The sequence below is a fragment of the Ochotona princeps genome, chromosome 15, assembly GCF_030435755.1.
Source record: "Ochotona princeps isolate mOchPri1 chromosome 15, mOchPri1.hap1, whole genome shotgun sequence".
Lineage (NCBI taxonomy): Eukaryota > Metazoa > Chordata > Mammalia > Lagomorpha > Ochotonidae > Ochotona > Ochotona princeps.
Window position 1 is genome coordinate 51,625,582 of NC_080846.1, and position 22,483 is coordinate 51,648,064.

At 52.8% G+C, this 22,483-nt stretch overlaps 1 protein-coding gene across 1 annotated transcript; it reads right to left on the reverse strand.

The window, feature by feature from the left end:
- Positions 1 to 15,767: 15,767 nt before the first annotated feature.
- On the reverse strand, positions 15,768 to 20,515 carry LOC101526064 (keratin, type II microfibrillar, component 7C). The gene is made up of 9 exons (XM_058673474.1): positions 20,087 to 20,515; positions 19,247 to 19,455; positions 18,956 to 19,016; positions 18,198 to 18,293; positions 17,823 to 17,987; positions 17,358 to 17,483; positions 16,891 to 17,111; positions 16,220 to 16,251; positions 15,768 to 15,941 (listed from the first exon to the last, which is right to left on the reverse strand). The coding sequence occupies exons 1-9, from the start codon at positions 20,513 to 20,515 to the stop codon at positions 15,829 to 15,831; spliced, it is 1,452 nt and encodes a 483-aa protein (XP_058529457.1). The 3' UTR covers positions 15,768 to 15,828.
- Positions 20,516 to 22,483: the final 1,968 nt, after the last annotated feature.

The window sequence follows — 22,483 nt, forward strand, 5'->3', positions numbered from 1 at the left end:
TAGCTCCAAGGCCGGGCACCTCACCTGCTGCTTGGCTCCTCCCTGCCTCGGTTGGCCCCCTCTAGTGCTTTGAAAGGTCCCTCACACTCTGGCCTTTCATTTTCCTGAGCTCTCTTCCCTCCGGGGCTCCCCACTAGGAAATGCTCTACCAGAGGCTTGCATAGGAAGGGGGTACAGGAGCAGAGTACAGCAGGAACCGGACCTGGGAGACTCCCATGGACCCGCCAGCCTTTCCCTCCTTCCTCTATCCTGTCCTTCTATGTCTTCATCTGTGCCTTCCCCAATAAATCAATGGCGTCAACATAGGCCACGTCTCCATTCGCCTTGTCTCGTCGGACGGGGTTTGGGCTTTGTGTCCAAAGTCGCATGGAACAGACAGGCCCAGGGGTTGGCTCATTACCTCTCAGGTTTGGCCAGCAGTGCCAGGCCCCCCCTCCCCTGCCACAGGTTGCAATTTCATCCACACGCCCTTTAACATACATCCGGCAGGTGGAGAAAGCAGCGCTCAAGGCATCCCCTTGGCTGAATGCCTTGCTGTATCCCTGGCTCATCGCTGCCCTCCGGCCAGCACTCAGGCCTGTCTGTAAGCTAAGGGTAATGAAAATTGCCTTCTCCAAAGCTTAAGTAAACATGACTCACTGCTTTGATGGGAAGACGCGTGCCTGAGTCATTTATTGGGATGCTTCAAGGGCTAAATTGTCAAAGTCATCTAAATTTTCCAAAAGCCTTTGACACGGCCTACTTTCTTCTTCTTCTTCTTTTTTAATGGAGTCACTTTGAGGCTTGGGGACCTACCATATTAACCAATAGCACCTCGAAGACAGAAAACAACGCATAGCAATGTAGTGACATGACTTGCCCCAAGAGGCAAGGGCACGGGTCCAGACTGGGTGTTCCTGCCTGGCTCAGAGACCTTGATCAGCATTCTCAGTTTCTCTGTGCCTGGCTGCACAGAGAAGAGGATGGCAAGGGCTCTTGGCTTGGAGGCCAAGGTGGGGACTCAGCGGCTGTGTAATACACTCAGTGTCTGCCACCGAACCAGCGCTGCTTGTCTCTGTGATTAGAGAACGCTGTCCCCCAAGGATCTTGAGCTCCTCAGTCCTGAAGCTCATGAGGGTCTTACCGGATGTCAGCTGAGCTGTGGGCCATGTGAAGCCCCCAACATGCATCTTGACAGCAGAGTGAATCTGCAAACATCCAGGACCATGAAACAGAGTGGGAATGGAGGTGCTCCACTCCCACCCACCTTGAGAGTCCAGAAGTAGGTGCTGTGGCAAGAGTCAGGCTCTGGGAGAATGGTGCAAAAATGCTGCAATAGCTCAATCGGTTAATCCTCCCCTAGCAAACATCGAGATCCCATAGGGGTAACAGTTCATGTCCCAGCTGCTCCTCTTCCCATTCACTACCTGTGGCCTGGGAAAACAGTGGAAGTCATCTCAAAGCCTTAGGACCCTGATCAACTAGGAGACCTGGATCAACTCAGTTTAGACCACTGTGGCCATTTGGGGAGTGAACCAGCAGATGGAAGATCTTTCTTTGTGCGTCCTTCTCTTTGTAAATCTGCCTTCTAATAAAATTTTTTAAAATATTTAAGAAAAAGACTCAGGCTCTTACAAGAAATCAAACCCTTATAAGGGATAGAACCAAGGTCTGCCAGCCATCCCTGATGGAATTTTGAGCAGGACAGAGCCTTGGCAAGTTTCAGAAGGTGTGATTGTCCTAAGCACACTCCCTACCTCCTTGTGCCATGTCACCACACAGCTGGAAGCAAGTGCTGCCCAGAGTCCAGTCCCGGCTGAAGCCCAGGCTCCGCCTGCACATCACTGTTCAGCTCGTGAGCCAGTTGCAAGCACAGCCCTACTGGATTTGCCCTATTCTCCAGTGGCCTCTCCATGCAGCCTCACAGACCCCACAGACTCAGCCAACCGTGATCCACGGCACTTTCATTCTTTCTCTTTCCTCTTGAATTCTGACCCTGGCTCTCCTTCCCACCCTGGCTGCATAACCCTCACTTCTCTCCAGCTCCCATACCTGGACAGGCTCTTGTAGAGAGGGGCAAGGGTGAAATACAAGACATAAATGAATACCACACTGTGTGGCTTTAGCCAGCCACCTCCCATCTCTAGATTTGAGTGCATTCATTAACAAAATAAAATTAGGATTCAGATCTACAGATAAATCAATATCCGGGTTGCATTCAAACTATGCTGTCTGCTCACCTGTTTATTATTGAAAGAGAGAGAGATGGGAGAAGGACGGAATCTTCCATATGCTGTTTCACTCCTCAGATAACTACAACAGCTAGGGATAGATTGGGTGGAAACCAGGAGCCAGGAACCCCACCTGGGTTTCTCGCATGCGTGACAGGGCCATCATTCACGGAGTTTCCCAGGTTGCATTAGTAGGGAGCTGGATCAGAAAAAGCAGCGCAGTGGGGACTTGCACAGGCACTCGGAAATGCCAGCGCCCCTAGTGGCAACTCACTCCTCTGCACCAGTGTCCACCAGAGTCTGTTCATTGTGCATTGCTCAGTGTGTAAAAGTGGCTAGGGCTGGAACAATATGCTTGATTCCAGGGACATGCCGTGTGTGTGTGTGTGTGTGTGTGTGTGTGTGTGTGTGTGTGTGACTGTGAGCACTTCTTTTCCATATGCATGATTAGACATGTGAACGTGTGTGCCATGGTGCAGAGGGGCATCTCTGGCCCCATGAGTGTCCTTGTGTGCAGGGATCACAGATGGAGAAGACAGCTCATGTGACAGTAGTGATGGACAGGTGCACTGTCCACCTGGGAAGGTGTCCTGCTTGGCCCTTATCTTCCTGGCCTACTCCCACTGTCACTCCAGCTGGGACACAGAGGGATCAGCTGGCCTTCAACTTTGGAGTGCCTTCTCTAAAGAACTCTTGGAGGTAAACTTTCAGCAGTGTTCCTGGATCTCGCGCTGTGTCTGACATCCTTCACAAGCAGCCTCTTTCATTCTCAAACAACCCTACAACAGGTCCTGTTCTGGTTTGCAGCTAAACGTGGGCTCTGAGAGACAAAGAAGGGAGGACACCCAAAGACAAGACACGCACACCACCCTTTCAGATCTGGGGAAAGGCAGAACTGGGGCCCAGAGAGTAGTGAGGAACTTGGCCAAGGTCAGAGTGAGACTGAGAAGAGAATCTAGGCTTTTGCTTCTTTATTCCAGGTTGGTCAGCTTACGGTCCAGCAGCTGGAGTCGTGGCTGTCTTTCCCACTCTGCCATGGGCTCAACACCTCCCAGAGGAAGCTAGACCCCTCAGGGCTGTAAAGACCCCCACTCATTCACGTGGTTCATGTCTCCCAATCTGGCAGGCCCTAGCGACATGTGGATGAAACAGCCACCCCCTGTCCTTAGGGGGTCCAGACAGAGCCAAGAACACAGCCAAGGCAGCGGTCAGCAGTTTCAAAGGCAGGGACGAGTGAGGCAGGCTTGATGAGCCGGGAGCTGGCTCTGCCTCCTTGGGCCCACCTTCCACTCAGAAGGAGCCGGTGGTCATCCTCTTCCCTTCAGAAGTCTCCTGGATGCACGCAGCTTATAAATGGCTGATTGATGACTGTACGTAGAAATGCCAGCCAAGGCTCTCCAACCCTGGCCTGGAATGTGGCCCCGCGACCAGGGAAGCTTCTCTGATGGTCAGTCCCCAAACCACAGACAGACATCGGTGGTGATGCATATGACCCTGGCCTAGCAAAGCGACTCCGGCCTGACCCTCACATGCCCTGGGGAATCTCCCAAACTGACAGCAGGCAAGCCCCGATTTGGGGTGAGGGGAGGAGTTTGCACAGGAAAACATGGGCCACATTCCCTTGGTGCTACAGGATGCAGGATGGGCACCCTAACTCCTGCCTGCCTGAGAGTGCTGGGTGGCAGCTCTGCCCACACTGCCCGCAGAAGAGTTGGGAGGTGCCACCTTGAACCAGCACAGCAGCGTTCCATCACCTCCCAGTGGAACACAGGACCCACGGAATCCAGGAGAGGGGTACCGCTGGTAGGCAGTGTGCTGAGAACCAGGGCCATTGTGATGATATTTACGTTGTGGGTGAAGATCGGCACTGATCAGCTGCAACTGAGGCAAGCCAGCTGGGGGCAGTGCCTCCTTGTCCCTCGGGTGAGTGGCCGCCTGCCAGCCAAGTTTCGGTCCCATTCCTCCTGCGTGACAGGGTTCTGTTGACGCAGGCAGGGGGCCTCTGGGATACCTGTTTGCCAGGTGGGGAAGCAGGAGAGCAAACGCAGACACCCTGGCACTAGAACACCTTAAAAGGTAAAGGCACAGCCTCTGGCCAATGACACACCTCACCGCACCCAGGGACACAGAAGGCAGGAGCCATTGTTCTCAAGGTGCACGGGTGATGTCATCCTTTGCGCAACAGAAAAGAATGTGAGCTCTCTCAACAGCCTGCTGGAGGAACAGCCTTTCTGGGGCTCACTGCACACCCCAGAACAGGTCCACCTTTTGCCCCCTAACATCCAACGGCCTTGCAAAACCCCAAACCACACTCTAGATGCAGAAACAAGAGAACGGGTCAGCCCCTGTGGCAGCTTCCCTATAAGTCATTGCCCTGCAGCTATGGCCTACATGTCACTGGGGATGCTAGACGTCCCTCCCAGGACTGTGTGTTGAAGGTGCGATGGTCCCCAAAGTCTAACGTTACCACCACTAACAGGACAGAAGCTTATTCTCCCAGGGGGCTCTTGGGGTGACTGGATTAGATGGAGTTGCTAGGGTGAAGCCTCCATGACTGAGTCCCGGAAGCTCTGTAACAGACCACAGAGAGCCCTCCCCACCTCACCCCTCCTGGTTACCTGCACCTATGGGAACACCATCACCAGGTGAGCGCTCAGACTGAGAACCGCCAGAGATGGGAGCCATCATAGACATTCTTCCTTTGCAAGCAGTTCATCTTAGGGACCTGCCCACCCCTGAACCACACTGTGAAGCCAGAACTCAGGAGTGAGTGCCACTCCTTCCCAGAGTGCCAGGGGCACTAGGAGACGAGGACCCTCAACTCATCCGTCCCTCTTTTCCTTTGGGTCTGTGTCCGCTGCTACGGCCCACACACCCTCCTGGGAGTTCTCAGCTCTCCGGTCCTCACTCACTATCATGTCCCCAGGACCAGTCTCCACGCAGGACCCCAGGAGGCTGCTGGGCAAGTGCTCATGAGGAGAAAAACTCATGAACAAATGCAGTCCTCAGCCCCTCTGCCTGGAAAAGCTGCCTGTGGGCCCCAAGCTGGACTGCCCCAGCCCCCAGTCCTCACTTTCCCCAAGGCTCTTTGAACACTCCTCCCCCAACAACATCCTGGTTCTATAATATCAAATCACCATGAAATTATGTCACCTGGATCAGAGCACCACCAGAGCAGACTTGAGCTGGACTCCTGATATTGTCCCCCCCACAGACAACACACCTCTGTCCCCCAACCCCCCACATCCGACCAACCGTATCTTTGCTCAAAAACCAGACAGCTCAGTGCCCCTGCACAACTTTTTATTGCAAACGAGAAAACCCTGGAGTAAAGGGGTAGCTGGTTCGGAGAAGCTGGGTGCTGGGCGCAGGTAAGCCACAGGCTGTGCATACCATCTGCACCAGCACCTAGCTATGTACTGCATCTGAGAACAGGCCTGTGCTGCAGGACCATAATTGCCCCGCTGGAGGGGAGGGGGGACAACAGGGAAAGGGGCGGCTTAGCACCCCCCCCCCTTCGATGTTGGAGGCGCGGTGTGCTGCAGTTCCTGTTCTTCTCAGGAGGAGGAGTCAGCAACTAGAAAAATCAGCATCAGGGGACCACCTAGTCTCCTGCACAGCCGCAGAGCCGCAGAGCGCGCAGCCGACGCCAGGGGCGCTCGTCTCCAGGACGCGGAGCCGCGGGCGGCGGTCAGGAGCAGGTGGACGTGCGGTGGTGGCTGAGCCCGACCCCAGGGCACTGCTCCAGGCTCAGTCAGAGAACTGCTCGAGGCTCAGCCGAGAGCCGCTGAGAAGGACGAGGTGCTCAAGCGCCCCCATTCATTCCCTGCCCCAGCACATGAGCACACGGACTGTGCTGAGCACACTATCCAGACCCACCGTGACACATCAACTAGACCACGCCCACCCACACGCCCTCCCCCACGCCCTTTTGCCTCTTATTTACTCACTGTTGCTCTCTGCCCCAAATCCTAGAGGACGCCTGCAGGGAGAAGAAATAAGCCATATAATGGTGTACCTCCACCTACAATAGCTCGCTCACTCTGCACCCCATGTCCCCCCACCTCCCATCCTCCACTGCCTCACCGGTGTTTCCTGCTGAGGCTAAAAGCCAGGCCTTGCCTGCCTCTCTAACCTGCCTCCTCCTCGCGGGGGAGTTAGGCCCAATGACAAGGAGGCATGGACCCCAGGAGGGGATGAGTTGTCCAGGCTCCCTTCCACTGGCCCAGGGTGTAGGTTAAGCTGAGCCTTCTGGTTTGTTCTTTATACTCAGGTCCAAGCAAACAAACTTCTGCATCCCCAGCTGGCCTTTCAGGGTTGACAAGGACAGGTGGGTCACCTTACAATCCCTGTGGCCATACCGGAAGTTGTTTCCCATCCCGCACCTCCAGCAGCTGGCAGTAAATGGCAATCTCCAAGTCCTGTCCCAGCTGGCCATTCAGAGCTCCTTGTAGTCAGGACGCCATTGCACCCTGTCCTGCTTGGCCCGCTGCAGGCCACCTCCAGCCAGCCAGCTTGCCCTTGGCACTGCCTAAGGCACCCTCTTCCTGCAGAGCTGGCAGCTCCTTGGCTTTCTCCGCTTGGCAGGGCTGGTGGGGAAGAGGAAATCACAAAGACATTTTTGCCTCCCTCTCTTTCCCCTTCCAGACTACAGAGCGTTCTCAGGGGCTGCAGGACCAGGGTGGGCTCAAAGACTGTCCATGGCTGTGAGGAGGGAGCATGCTTGCTGCAAAGTGTGTGTGTGTGTGTGTGTGTGTGTGTGTGTGTCTATGTGTGTGTGTGTGGCACAGGATGCAAACAACGTGACTGACTATCTGATCTTAGGGTGATGCTCTGGGACTAGCCATCACCTCTTTTTTTTTTTTTTAAGATTTTATTATTATTGGAAAGCCAGATATACAGAGAGGAGGAGAGACAGAGAGGAAGATCTTCTGTCCGATGATTCACTCCCCAAGGGAGCCGCAATGGGCCGGTGCGAGCCAATCAGAAGCTGGGAACCAGAAACCTCTTCCGGGTCTCCCACGTGGGTGCAGGGTCCCAAAGCCTTGGGCCGTCCTCGACTGCTTTTCCAGGCCACAAGCAGGGAGCTGGATGGGAAGTGGAGCTGCCAGGATTAGAACCGGTGCCCATATGGGATCCCGGAGCGTTCAAGGCGAGGACTTTAGCCGCTAGGCCACGGCCGCCGGGCCCCATCACCTCTTGTATCATGTCTGAGGACACTACTGCAATAACCTGAGACTGGCAGGCAGCAAGTGCCCCTTCCCCCAGGATGATGCTGTAGTGATGGCTTCATAAGAAAAAACAGAGGCCTGGCGTGGCAGCCTAGCAGCTAAAGTCCTTGCCTTGCACGTGAAGGGATCCCATATGGATGCTGGTTCTAGTCCCAGCTGCTCCACTTCCCATTCAGCTCTCTGCTTGTGGCCTGGAAAAGCAGTCCAGGATGGCCCAAAACCTTGGAACCCTGCACCTGCTTGGGAGACCTGGAAGAAGCTCCTGCCTCCTGGCTTTGGATCAGCTCAGCTCTGGCCATTGTGGCCACTTGGCGAGTGAAGCAGCAGACAGAAGATCTTCCTCTCTTTCTCTCCTTCCCGCTGTATGTCTGCCTTTTCAATAAAAAAAAAAAAGAATAAATCTTAAAAAAAAAAAAAAAACAGCAGAATGCCAGCTTTTCCCCCAGCAGACTAGAATAGGTGGCCTCGGGGTAGGGAGATGCTAGCAAATGCTGGCCGTGGTGGGGTGTGCTTGTTACTCTGGAAAGTAGAGCAGCAGCTACAACCAGTGAGAGGATGAACAGCGGGACAGGCCTCACCTCTCCCTAACTCTGCCAGCCCTTGAGCCTGAGCGCCCTGCTTCTCCCCAAAGTCATCCATGCCTAGGCATAAATATGCTTCCAAGTCTAAGATGCTTACACCTGCACACAGAGAGAAAGGAGCCATGGGAGTGCCATGAAGAAGGCTGTTGGGGACGAAGAAAAGAGAGAGAGAGAGAGAAGGATGGCAGCCATGGGATACCTCTTCTTTCTAAGCTTACGTCACAAACGCAGATGCCTGAATGGGCTGAGCTGGCCGGAAGCATCCAGGCCAAAGCCATATGTTAAAGCATTGAAGTGCCCAGTTACACCAAGAAAAATGCTCTTTCGTGTTCTGAGTCTTTCATTTCTCTACCTTAGAGACCAAGATGCAGCACCATCTCTCTTCTCCAAGAAGAGTCAAGGCAGGGATAAATGACCAAGGTCCTTCTCTCGGCCTTGGTGATAAGGGATGCGATTGGGTGTGGTGGAGACTATTTTCCCCAGGAAGCCAACACGCCACGTGGAAAAGCCAGGGGCCATCTTTTTCAGCCTAATATGAGGGTATCACAGTGTTTAACTTGGCTGAATATCGTTTTTTTTTTTTCCAAGAAGATCCAGAAAACTGAGTTTTAGCTAAAAATCTCACAGATGCTCAAAGGTGTGCATCCCCAAAAGTAACTTGGTACCAATAGGTGTTTGCTTTCATCCATACTTACCTACGCGCTGAGTGTCCACCTGGAATGCAGAGAGCTGAACCTGGAACACATGCACAGCCACAGCCCTGTCTGCTTGGACACTCACCAAGGCCAAGTCCACCCAGCGCTTTCACAAGAGCAGTTGCTCACAGCTGCCTACACCATCTTCCTGGCTTGGCACCCTCTACATGCACCTGCTTTTCCTTTCTGCTTATCTACTGTCTTGGGCACAGTCTTCACCACTGGACTGGCAGACAGGACATTGTGGGCTGAAGGAGTCTCTTTGCAAAGGACCCAGTGCCAGGTATTTTGTTGTTCTGTCAAGTGATGGGCCGAGACCTCCCTCCCCACCCGCTCCCAACCCTCACCTGACTCCTAGAGCTGTCCACCTGCACAGCTAGCCCCCTGGGGAGCCTGGTTAAGCCTGTCCAGCTCCTCTTTACTGTGCCTCGGGCTTTGCATCTGCTTCTGGAGAGTCACTTCTGCATCCTCACACTGCAGGGTGGAGGCAGTAGGGTAGAGTGGGGTGAGGAAGGCAGATCCCAACCAGCCCCCCTCATATGCACCCCACCAACAATAGCTGTGTCACAGTCCTCATGTCTCCGCCTGATAATCTTTGCTGTCCCCAAGGCAGGAATGAGGAATCTTTTATCTGCCCAGGGCCATTTGGATATTTATATCATCATTCATTGGCCATACAAAATTACCAACGTAAAAACCAGCCTGCTGCATATATCAGATTTCAAGTCCTGCGTGTTCTCTGGCCCTGTCCCAGGGTTGCAGAGAAAACACAAAAGGCTCCCCTGCTGCAGGGGACATGGGGGTGCCCAGTGTCGCTTGCACCCAGGCACAAGGACAATGAGGCAGGTGACCATCTTTTAAGGCAAGCTTTTAGTTAAAGATCACATGGGGTTTGTCCTAGAACAGGATTAACCTATTATATATTGTATGTTATATGTTATATATTATATATTATACATATTATATATTGTATATTACATATTATTCCAATTGACTTTCTATGATCATCAAACCTTATGTGAAAAATCATTTATATTCTATAATAATTCCCCATTTAAAAAAAATTCTGTAAAATCTAAGCGTGTGCAGGTTCCTCCTTAATTCAGTGAAAGCCATGACCCACAAGCCAGTGCCAGGCATCCTGATTCCAGCTGCTTGCCCACACACAAGGAAGACCACAGCGGGCAGGGCCTTCTCCAGGGAACACTGGAGACAGTGGGACTGTTCCCTCCCTGCCCTCGCCTAGGGACAAGAACCCATGCCCAGTGCCTGTTGCTCTTCCCAATTTTCTCCTGCCACCATCTCCTGGGGACCTTGACAGGTGCACTGAACTGCCTATCTGGCAAGCCCCTGCTCCTCATCTCTGCCATAGGCAAGGGCAGAGGGAGCCAGGGCTTGTGGCCCTGAGGCAGTGCTGAACCAGCCAGATGACATTTTAAGCCCACGCACTTTGTTCCACAGCTTGAGGGACAGAGAAAGCCACAAGCTGCCCCCGACCCCAGCCCAGACGGTGGGGGCTTTCCACAGAAGGGGGAGCACTGGCAAGAGGCAGGAGTACACTGCAGGTCATCATCGCTCTAGATGCCTGCGTGCCCCTCACTGCTCCCAAGTCACAAGCTTCGGATACAGCAGGCAAGCTTGCACCCTGCTGGCTCCAGCTGATCCAGGTGGCATCCAGGATCCCCCATTCCGTGTGACCTGCGAGCTCCACGGATGAGCCTCACCATGGTGGAAGCAGCTGGCACCACCTCCAAGCCAAGTACTGCCAGAATGCCCAACTCTGGGCACCGAGCCTCTCTGTGCGAGAGCTTTGTGGTCTAGTGTTCTGAGCGGAAGCCCCAGTGAACCCAGGTGGGAAATGGAAACCCCAGTTGGGGGCTTGAGGGGGTGAGTGCTGAAGGAAAATGCAGGAGGGGGAAGGGCATTTTCGGGCCAAGGAAGTGTGTGGAGTTAAGGAGAACGGGCTTCTGAAATAGGCAGTGGGGAGCCATAGGGGGTGCGTGGGCAGGACGATAACCAGATGTGAAACCGTGGCATAGGAAGACCTGTCTGGTTGGCAGAGTGGGAAATTGACAAGAAGGCAAAAAATAGACTGGGATGCCAGTTCCTAGGCTTGTCGGGAAATCGGGACAGGCAAGCACGCCAAACTGAAAGAGTAAATAAGACTAGAGAGCCTGTGTGCTCCTTTGGGCTCACAAACATCTCACACATGCAAAAGAGTGTTGTAAAGTGCAGTTCATGATTTAAATATCATAGTCATACCCCGCCCCCGTGTACCCACCAGTGCCTCCAAAGCCCCACCCCATCCCTGGGGCCCATGCCATTCACAGCTCCTCTAGCCTGAACCCTGTCCTATCCCCCTGAAGCCACTGTCCCAGGATGTTATGCTAATCGTTGCCTTGCTCATCTTTCTGGTTCAAACCATTGCTTGGCATTGCCTCTCTGCAAGTTTTGTGAAGACAGAATTGCATTGCCCACGCGTTTCTAAGACAGGACTGGCTTTTCTCCCTCCGCATTCTATTCTGAAGATGCACTTAGCTCTGTTCATTTCTCAGTGCTGCCTAGTATTCCAGGAAATGACTGTGGGATTGGTTCTGGTTTTTACTGTAATGAACAATGCTAATGTGCACATCTTGGGACCTAGCTGCCGGCACACTTCCACAGTGTGGAATCATTTATATTTTCTCATCAGTGCCTTGGCTATTCTTGGTCTGCAGTCTTCCCCCATACATTCTAAAATCAACTCATCCACATGCACATCTTTGTAATCTTATCGCAGTCGAATCAACTCTGTGGACCAATTTAAGGATGGGTGAGTTCTCTATGTTGGTAAAGCTTTCTATGAACATGGCTGGATCATTAGTATCTTTCATTGCCTATAATGTTTCTAAGAATAGGTTTTTCACTTATTTGTTAGATTTATTTCTAAATATCTTATTGGATCTCAATTGATATTTTATCAACTTATTTAAATGTAATTTTTATACAATATAGGATATACAAAATAGTTATATATGCTAGGAGTGCAGTTCAACCTGTTAGTAAATGTACACACCATTTTAACAACACTGAAATAAAATGTTGGACACATCCATCATCATAGAGAGTTCCTGTATGTCCTTTTGACATCAATTTCCCACCTCCCTACTTTCCAGGCACACACTGGCCTAATTTTTATCACTGTGTAAATTAATATCATTAATTCATTTTTAAGGTTTTTTTATTGGAAAGTCAGATTTACAGATAGAAGGAGAAACAGAGAGAAAGATCTCCATCCACTGGTTCACTCCCCAAGTGGCCTCAATGGCCACAGCTGAACTGACCTGAAACCAGGAGCCAAGAGCTTCCTCCAGGTCTCCCACATGGGTTCAGGGTCCCAAGGCTTTGGGCTGTCCTCCACTGCTATCCCAGGTCATAAGCGGGAAGCTGGAAGGGAAGTAGAGCAGCCAGGACTTGAACCAGTGCCAACATAGGATGCAGGCACCACAGGCACCATCTTTATCAACCATACCACTAACACTGGCCCCAGGGGTCATTTTCTTTTTACCTCTACTGTTTCTTTCCTGTCTTCCTTTTTGTTATTGAAATACATAAGTGTTTCGCTTTATTTATTCTGTTGACTTTCTAGCAATGTCTTGCTTTCGGTGCTGTCTCTAAACCTAACAATGCAAGCATTACTGGAGCAATCCTAGTTAGAGTGAACATCATCAACTATCACTACTCAGCAGACCGTCAACACTTCACATTGGTGCCAGCTCATTCGCTCACCTCCACATCACCCACAGACCGTCAACACTTCACATTGGTGCCAGCTCATTTGCTCACCTCCACATCACCCACGGCACCGTGGCCACATCTTCCACTTCTGCAGACATCACTGGAAATGTCAGAGTTTGGTTTTAAACAGCCCCTTATCTTACAAGACACGCACAAATCAAATTGACTCACTGACATAGCCGCTTCCAGCAGCTCTCTCTTCGCTTGAACTGCAAGCTCCAGCCAGTGTCCTCTCCCTCCAGCCAGGGCCACTTGTCTGCATCCCGAAGAAGCTCTCCCTCAGCACCTGCTCACGACACATGTCTGGGGACAACACATCCACTTGTCTTTTGTGTTTCCCTGGCCCTTGTTTTGAAGCATGCTTTTGTTATTTTCTAGTTCTCACTGGTCTCGGGCCCCGCTCATCCTGAGAATCTCTTTGTGGTCATTTGTTGTTGTTGCTGGTGACGATTTTCCCCACTCCCTCCCCTGGTTTCTCCAAAGTTTTATAAACCTTTGGGGTTTGAAATTTTCAGCAAGGTGTGCCTGTGGGCGCCACACATTTCCCTTGTTTAATGTGCCTAGGGTTCCCTGAACACTGGGAAAGGAGGTCTCTTTCAAATACACAAAAGGTCCTCTTCACATGTTCTCTGGCCTCATGCCTGCCCTCTTTCCCTCCCAGAATGCTGGAGACCTAGAGGCCAAACTATCTGACATTGTCCCACAGCCTGCTGTGTGGTCCCCAGACCAGAACATTTCCGATCAGCTGTCTTCAAGCTCACTATCCCTGTTATCACGGGCATAACACGGCAGAGGTCGCTGAGTCAGCATGAGGATGTTGCCTCACCCAGACAGCTACGGACAGCTACGGGCGTTCTCATCCCTGAGATCACTCCCCCCCGCAGACTGCACCCCCCACTTCCCCACCAGCTTCCTATAGCACATTTGCCTGAACACTGCAAGCGACCTGAAACCTGCTATCTCATTATCCATTGTCTCATTGTCTTAAAAACTCAATGTACATGATGAGTCGCAGAAAGGTATGGAAAGCGGTTGTTATGAAAAAAAGAAAAAAGACTATACTTGGCTTTTAAAAACTTTTCAACCACGATTAAGTCTCTTTTAATCCCATGTTGCCAGATAGTCTGTAGTATCTTGGATTATCCATGATTTTAGATGATTCAGGTCAGTTAGGTTTTTCAGAATTCTATATCTGAAAAAAAAATAGTTGTCAATGGCAATTTTCAAAAAAATAGCTAAAATATGGTTTAGTGAACTGGCAAAAAAAAAAAAAAAAAAAAAAAAAAACTCTAAAGACCGGGGTGGTGTTGTTGTAGACCAGTGGGTTAAGCCTCCGACTGGAACACCATCATTCCATATTGGAATGCTGGTTCAAATCCTGGCTGTTCTGGTTCTGATCCAGCTCCCTGATAATGAACCTGAGGAGTCAGTAAATGATGATCCAATCATTGGGGCTCTGCACCCACATGGGAGACTAGGGTGCGGTTTTTGTCCCCCAGCTTCAGCCTGGCTCAAACCTTGGCTACAGCAGGGCTTTGGAAAGAAAAAGAAATTAAAACAAAATCTAGGGACTGGCACAATGGCCCAACTGGCTAATCCACCTGCAAGCACTAGCATCCTGTATGGGAGCTGGTTTATGTCCCAGCTGCTCCAGTCCTGATACAGCTCTCTGCTTATGACCTGGAAAAGCAATGCGGATGGCCCAAGACCTTGGGACCCTGCACCCATGTGGGAGACCCAGAAGCAGCTCCTGGCTCCTGGCTTAGGATCAACTCAGCTCCAGCCATTGCAGTCATCTGGGGAGTGAACCAGCAGATGGAAGATTTTTTGCTCTTTTTCTCTTTCTCTCTATGATCTGCCTTTCCAATAAAAATACATAATATTTTTGAAAAAGCTAAAAGTATGAGCAGAGAGAGAAAATAATGAGATTTTTTTTAACTCTTAACTTATTTTTGGATGATTTTTACATAGTTGATTAGTGTGATAAGGGTCAAGGGCTACAAGAAGGTGAGTGAGACCATGATTTCCACATTCTCTTTTTTTCCTTCCTGAATCTGGGAGAAGGGAGCAGATAGGGGGAGAAGCCACACTCAGTCTCCCAAAGGCCTCTGCACCCTGGGATGGAGGACAGCCACCTGAAACCATCCCAGGGTCCCCAATGTGGAGCATGCTCCAAGGGTCCTGCTTATGAGGTTTTGATAGTTCAACAGTGCTGAATTACTGCTGATCGCACCACTCCAAGCACGATGAAATCTCTCCAGAAACCACTGGTTGATACAGTCCACCTTAGAGTCTCCATTTACCCAGATATTCACTGCCAATACTTGCTGGGGTAGTTGACCAATCTGTTCTGTCCTCCATCCTCTGTTGTGGTACCGGGTGTCCTCTGCAGACTCCGATGTTTTGCCATCTCCTCCATGTGCACCTGGGTATGCTGTCCACTGCTCCAACTAAACCTCTAAGGAGGTCCAGCTCTGACACATGCACTTCACAGTCAGACCATGGAACCTTCTGAATTCCAAGCATCATTGCAATATTCCCAGAGATGGCTTGGGAACAGCTGGAGTCCCCAACAGAGTTAGCTCATTCTCTTCACATGGCTCAGCAGCTCCCGTGAGTCAGCACTGTGCCTGACACTCACTAGCACTGAATCCTCCTCAATAAACACAAACCAAAAGGCACACACACAAAGAAGGAGTCAGACATGACAGGTGGTTCACCATGCAGGCAAGATGCCTGCAGCCCACATCATCAGTGTGCCCATTCAAGACCCAACTCCAGCTTCCTGCTAATGCAGACCCTGGGAGGCAGCAGGCATGCCTGCAGGAGCTGGGCCCCTACCAACCGCTTGAGAGATCTGAATTGGGTCCCCAGTTCCTGCCTTTGGGGAATTTGGGGCATTTGGGGAGTGAACCAATGAGTGGCATTTCTAGCTACCTGTGTGTGTGTGTGTGTACACGCGTGTCTTTCTCCCTCACTGCCTCTCTTCCCTCCTGAGACCTCCCTCATCCCCTCTAAGCCTGAAATAAGGGACAGGAGGATTGATATGCATTACCACAGAGCTGTGATTTTATTTTCATCACACACAGCAAAGAATGGAGAAAAGCAAGGAAACACAAGGGAGTAGGCGAAGGGGAAGGTTGAGGGGTGGGGGCAGGCAGCCCCATGTTCTGTCACTCCTCATGTCAGACATGAAAAGCAGGAGCTGGAAAGGTGGGGCAGCATGCTACCGAGCAGCCGCATCTTGCCCCCAGGGGGGACAGAAGGACGAGCTGCCACCCACGGGCAAGATAACGGGGCTGAGGGCTCAAGTGCAGCCTTGAGTTCTTCCAGCTTAACACTTCTTGCAAGTGCTGCCGCTCCGGCCCATCCCACGGGAGTCGTAGCCACAGGTGCGGGTGGAAGAGAGGTTCCCACACATGGTTCCACCCTGGGAGCTGCTCACACCTGCAACAGGCAAGGTCAGGAATCAGAACCCTAGGAGGGGTGCACAGCCCCACCTCCCACCACGGCTCCCCCCCAACCACCCCCACCCCCGGAAGCCCACAGCACCCAGGAACATGGGGACACATGTGTTTGGACGGGAAAATAGCACTGACGAGCAGATGGGTGTGCACGGAGGGAAAGAGTTAGTCTGCTCAAGGCATGTGGCGAGGAATGAACGCAGCCACTGCTCTCCTGGGCACTCCGCCCTTTCAGCCTCAAAGTTCCCCCTGATTACTCACAGACATTCACAGCACGTACGCCTTCACACAGCCTGGTGCAAAAAGGAAAAGGCAGCATTAGCACAGGGCACTGATGCCCGACGAAGATCCCAGAAATCACACAGTTACCAGCTCTGAAGCCATTCCCCACCCCACCCCCAGAAGCCTCTCCCAGGTGGTGAGAGGAGAGATGTGGAGTCCAGCACTCCCACAATCCCAGCATCATCCCTCCAACCTGCCCCAAAAGGGGATCAGAGTACAGCCAAGCTGTCCTAGAGCGAGTAGGACCAGCAACGTCCCCAAGGACTCGGCTCCAGGCCATCTGCTCCCCTATCTCTCCTGTTAGTCTGACCCCCAGTTCCTATCAGCTCCCAGGAACCTGGCAATCCAACTCCTGGCACCTGTGTGTGAAGTCACAGAGGAGCCTGAAATCCACTGTGGTACAAATTAGGGTGCCTTTCCTCAGGCTCAGAGACCTCTTGTCATTGTTCAACAGTGACTAGCCAATGAAAGCAGCCTGAAGTTCTTGAACCTTCCATGGAATGCTCTCATGAACCTCAAAGCAGAGAGAGGCCTTGAAAGGGTTCCAAGTGGAAGCAGAAGAAGGGAAGCGGACAGAGCAAGTGGCGGAGCCAATATTTAGAGTAGGTGCATGCAAATGAGGCTCCATCCATCTGTTCAGGGGCCCTCACCTGTGCTCCTCGCCCTCCAGCAGGCGGCGGTAGGTGGCGATCTCAATGTCCAGGCCCAGCTTGGAGTTCATCACCTCCTGGTACTCCTTGAGCAGGCAGGCCATGTCCTGCTTGGCCTTCTGCAGGGCCTCCTCCAGCCCTGCCAGCTTGCTCTTGGCATTCCGCAGGGCCGCCTCACCCTGCTGCTCAGACTGGGACACAGCTGCCTCCAGCTTGGTGTTCTGTGGACCCAGGAGAGAACAGGGTAGGTTCTGTCCCCTGGGACTCTCCCTCTATGTCCTACGTAGGTCCAGGCTCACCCACTAGGCCAGGAACACCCGCTACCCGGGCCCCTGAGTGATCAGGAACAGGAACTCCAGTCCTGCAAACTGGCCAGACAACACACAATGGGATTCCCTAGGGCACAGGGGTCCTGTGTGACATTGGGGTGGTCCCATCACTCTGGCCTTGGACACACGGAGCCCTACCTGGCTCTTGGCATTCTGCACCTCGGCCGTCAGCCTCTGGATCATGCGGTTCAGCTCATTGATCTTCTCCTTGGTACGGCGCAGGGTCTCTCCTTGCTGGATCACTGTGGCCTTCATCTCCTCGCACTGGAGGGGAGGAAGAGCAGGGATCCCTGAGGCTCAGATCAGGTCGTTTTCCCCCTCCCTGAGTCTTTATGTCAAACATCACCGTGCACAACCCTGCCCATACCTGGGGGGCTCCATTCACACAGTGACAACAGCAACCCCCTGGTACACGCACGACTCACACAGCTCTGTGCACCCGCCCTGTCGGTGTCTGCCCCGTCTCCTACCCAGCCCCGGGAAGGAAATCTCTCATGGTGGAGGAGTGAGGGCAGATTCTCCTGAAGGAACAAGTCTTACTCAGGGGTACCACTCAGCCCTCTACTGCCCTGTCGGGGATGCAGGCACCCTTGTGCCACTCACCTTGCTGCGGTACCACGACTCAGCCTCAGCCCGGCTGCGGGTGGCGATGTCGTCGTACTGAGCCTTGATCTCAGCCACAAGCGAGTCCATGTTCAGTTCCCGACTGTTGTTCATCTTGACAATGATTGAGGTGTCCGAGATGTGGGCGTGGAGGATTTTCATCTCCTGCAGAGCCAACCAGCATCTCCGTCTCATTCAACAACCAGATCCATGCAGAATAGAGCTGCCGTCCCCCCTGCCCTCCCGCCACCACACACACATATGCAAACACCAAACCTCCCAGACACCAGGCCACTTTACTTCCTCCAGGCCAAGACTGGTGTTGAACAGAGGTGAGAAGAAGGTGGCCCCCCACCCTCCACACCCAGTTCTTACCTCCTCATACAAAGTCCTCAGGAAACCCAGCTCCTCCACCAGGCTGTGAGCATTGGCCTCCAGGTCTCCCTTGCACACGTAGGCCCTGTCGACTTCCTGAAGACACACACACACACAGCAGTCCCAAGCTGCCCCAGTGGTTTCCCCAGTGCCCCCTCTCCCTGTGAGTGACAGGCATAGATTTGCAAGTTGGATGTCTGAGCTCCCCTCTAACCCCAGCACCATGTAGTGAGTGAGAGGTTTGGGGATTGTTCTCTCTCAAGAACAATCCAGAAAAATCCTGCCCTGTGGACCCACTGTGATGCCAGAAACAAAAAATGCCCTTTTAGGACTGGTGCCATTGTTCGATCGGCTAATCCTCTCCCTATAAGCGCCAGCATCTCAGATGAGTACCAGTTCATGTCCTGGCTACTCCACCTTCCATGCAGCTCCCTGCTTATAACCTGGGAAAGTAGTAGATGATGGTCCGAGTCCTGAATACCCTGCACCCACATGGGAGACCCAGAAGAAGCTCCTGGCTCCTGGCTTCAGATAAGCTCCACTTTCGCCATTGTGGCTACTTGGGGAGCAAACAAAAGATGGAAGACTTTTCTCTGTGTCTCTTCTCTCTGTAAATCTGCCTTTCCAATAAGAATAAATCTTAAAACATAAATTCCCTTTCATAGCTTGGGAAATACAGGAAGAATTAGATGCTTCCTCCCATCCCACCAAGACCCGCCAGACTCCTATGCGGGTGAGCCACGCATAGCCTCAGTCACCTGCTTGACTCTGACCAGCTCGTTCTCTGCTGTGGCTCTCAGGGCGACCTCTTCCTCATAGCTGCAGAAGGAGAAGGGGTGGGAAATGGGGAGAATCAGGTAGCGATTCGGCTGGCAATGGGATAGAGGAGAGAGAGGGGCCACCCCAACCAGGTGGCTCATGTCCCTCCTCCAGGAAGATGTTCCTCTCACTGGAATAGAGGATTCACCTTAACCATTTCGGTTTTATTTGTATTTCAGCCCAACTTGCTGAGTTGATATCCAGACTGCCCCCCGCCCCACCACACTCACCTCTTCTTGTAGCCCTCCAGTGCCTCCTGCACATGGTTGAGCTCCGAGGACAGACGCCCACTGTCGGCCTCCACCTGCTCAGCCTCCCGCCGCAGGGACTGGATGTAACCGCTGAACAGAGGCTCCAGGTTGCTCTCGCAGCATTTGCGGTTCTGGTAGAACTGCCACCTCGTCTCCAGGAGCTTGTTCTGCTGCTCCAGGAAGCGCACCTGCCAGGGAACAGCCGTGCAGTGCTCCTGCCATGATCCTAGCACCTGGCAGGCTCCACCACACACATGAGCCCTTCCCTTCCCCATGGCCTTGGCATGCCGATCTGCATTCTAGCATCCCGTAATCACGAGGGGAGCCCTTTCTCATGCCCCTGCAGGTGATTCCAATCTCTCTCTAGCTGTCACTCCTGTGAGCCCAGGCATGTCTACAGTGAAGATGACTCTGTGTGTGTGTGTGTGTCCAGAGTTCCTGGCAGCAGACCATCCCATAGAATGACGCTGTGAGTCTGTGCCCATTTTCTGTATACCTAGTGTGCACACACTGCCTCCTCCATCTGATAGGCAGTTCCAATTGTCCTTGCCTCTCTGTAGGAACACCCTGCCATCTGGACAAGGATTGTGTACAAGCGTGAAAACTGTACTAACAGCCCAGGAGTCCCTGCCCCCAGAACCAACTGCCTCCATCGCTCTGAGCACCTGAGGTGTGTCAGCCTCGTCCATCAGCCCCAGAGCTTGCTTAAAAACTCCAGGCAGGAACTTTCTACATCTAGCCCAGGAACTGAAGGTTCAGGCAGGGCACAGAATGTGGGTGCAGGCAGGGCGCGGGCAGGGCGCGCTCCAGGACACCAACCTTGTCGATGAAGGCTGCGAACTTGCTGTTGAGACCCTTGATCTGCTCCTTCTCCTTCTGCTTGACGCCCTGCGCGTTGGGGTCGATCTCCAGGTTGAGGGGCGTCAGCAGGCTCTCATTGACAGACACTGTGGTGATGCAGGGGGCGCTGGGCCCGCACACGCCGCCCGAGCGGTAGCCGAAGCTGCGTCCACAGGAGCCGGCGCGGAAGCCCCCGCACACGCTGCGGCTGCCGAAGCCCCCGGTGAGGCCGCGGTAGCAGGAGATGCCGCGGTAGGGGGCGGCGGTGATGCAGCAGCGACCGGGCCGGGGTCCGCAGGCCGAGGCGCAGCTGAAGGTGCGACCCATGCTGCGTCCCTGGCCGGACACACAACAGCGGGACATGTGGGATCCACTGCGGGAGCTCAGGCAAGATGATCGGCAAGTCATGGTGACTCTAGGCAGGAGAAAGAAGAGGATTCTGACAACTCGCTCGCTGCTGGCCCCTTTTATAAGTCCAGACACCCCGACTCTGCTGACCTGTCCGTTGTGTGGCCATTTGGTCACCTTTATGGGCTTGGGGAATGTCATTGTCATTTCTCCTCTTTGCTGCGACAACAGCATCACAATAGGGCTTTGGAAAATCTTATGTTCCTGCAGTTCTGACTTGCTGGTGACACTTCTCCCAAGCAGCCCACGTCAGCTCAGCCCCCCGGGGGGCTTTGCACTGTTTTCCACTGGGCTCACACCTTGTTTTGACCATGGAAGTTACTCTGATCTAGAAGGATGTACAGTCCAGAAGGTGTATTCTGGAAGTTTCTAGAGGACAATTCTCCCGGGCAGAGGCACCCCAAGGGGGCCCAGTCCTCACAGCAACCTGCAAAGGCTTAACCCAGATATTGCTGAAGGTGTGTGTCTCCCCCACACTGAGCCCTGGAAGAGCACGGAGCAGGAAGGCTGCTTGCTTTGCACTGGTTCCCCCCATGACATTGGTGGGAGGGGTCCTCTTGTAAGTGTTTACTCTGAGAATCTCAAAGTCCCTACCTGCCACCTCCAGCCCTTCCTGGATGCCCATAACTGGCGTCACCACAACCCAGCCACACGCACACACACACACACACAGGGCCGTGTTCTCCAGGGGTTCCCTCTCACTTGGGGTGCCCTATAGGAATGAACTCTGAGATTGCACTGCCCCACACCCGCCCAGAGCCTGAACTGAGGGCTAAGCCTCGGATCCCCCCAGCCAGTGTGCATGGATAGGAGGCTCAAGGTCCCAGACCTAGAAGGACAGACCACGGGGTAGGAGCCTCTGGATGGCTCCCAGAGCAGGCACGTAGAGTGAACAGTAAGCAAGGAAGAAGACGACTACAATAACAACAGCAGCTACAGCTTACTACCCTGTGGCTTCGCAGCAGATGTAATGCTGGTGGTTTCCACTCAGCCCTCACTCCACAAAGCAGGTTTCTTAGGATTATTTATTTGAAAGGCAGAGTGACAGAGAAAGTGGTAGAGACAGAAAAAGAGATAGAGAGATCCTCCATCTCTCATTCCAGGTCCACACTCATCATGACCTCAACAGCCAGGCAGCCAGGCAGCCAGGCTGGGCTTAATGGAAAAGCCAGGAGCCCAGGGCTCCATCCGGGTCTCCCATGGGGCTGACACGGCCCTAACCCCTTGTGCTGTGATTTCTGCTGCCTCCCAGCATGAGCACTAACAGGGAGCTTGACTGTAAGGGGGCGGACCTCCATCTGAGGCACTCCAATACTGGTGGGGCTTCTCTGGCAGATGAACCCACTGTGCCATGAGGCCCAACTCTCTACATGTAACTTTTACAATCTGCAGCCTAGGCACAGAGGAGCTGAGCTTTTGAGAGGACACGTGTAAGTTCTTATCCTAATCGTAAGGGGCAGAGCCCAGCTATGTCTGAATCCATAGACTCATTCTGTGACTCTGATGATGACAATGAAAAACGAGATTTCATTTCTCTTTTTTCCTAAGATAGCGTGACTGCTTAATAGTCCAGACTTTCTTTTTTTATTTTCATTTTATTTAAAAGCCACAGAAACACAGAGAGGAATGAGACAGAGACACACAGAAATTATCCGTCCACTGGCTCACTCCCCAAATGGTCACGGCAGCCAGGCCTGGGTCAGACCAAAGCCAATAGCCGAGGTCTCCCACGTGAGCAGCAGAGCCCCATCTGCTTGGGCTGCTTCCTACTGCTTTGCCAGGTGCTCTAGCAGGAAGCTGGATTGGAAACAGAGCAACTGGGACTGCAACCAGCACTCCAATATGGGATGAGGGAATCCCTAGCAGCGGCTCAGCCTGCACTATCACAATGCCAGTCCAAGAAACAGATTTCCGAAGTAGGCACATGGATGCTTCACAATGAGGTGACCAAATATATACATGCCACAT

Excerpts from the sequence above, each read along its gene's own strand:
- LOC101526064 (XM_058673474.1), bottom strand. The coding sequence starts at position 20,515 with ATGACTTGCCGATCATCTTGCCTGAGCTCCCGCAGTGGATCCCACATG. Across the intron at positions 19,456-20,086 it reads TCGCAGCCTTCATCGACAAG|GTGCGCTTCCTGGAGCAGCA; the intron begins GTTGGTGTCCTG and ends GTTCCCTGGCAG. Across the intron at positions 15,942-16,219 it reads CGTACGTGCTGTGAATGTCT|GTGTGAGCAGCTCCCAGGGT; the intron begins GTGAGTAATCAG and ends TGCCTGTTGCAG.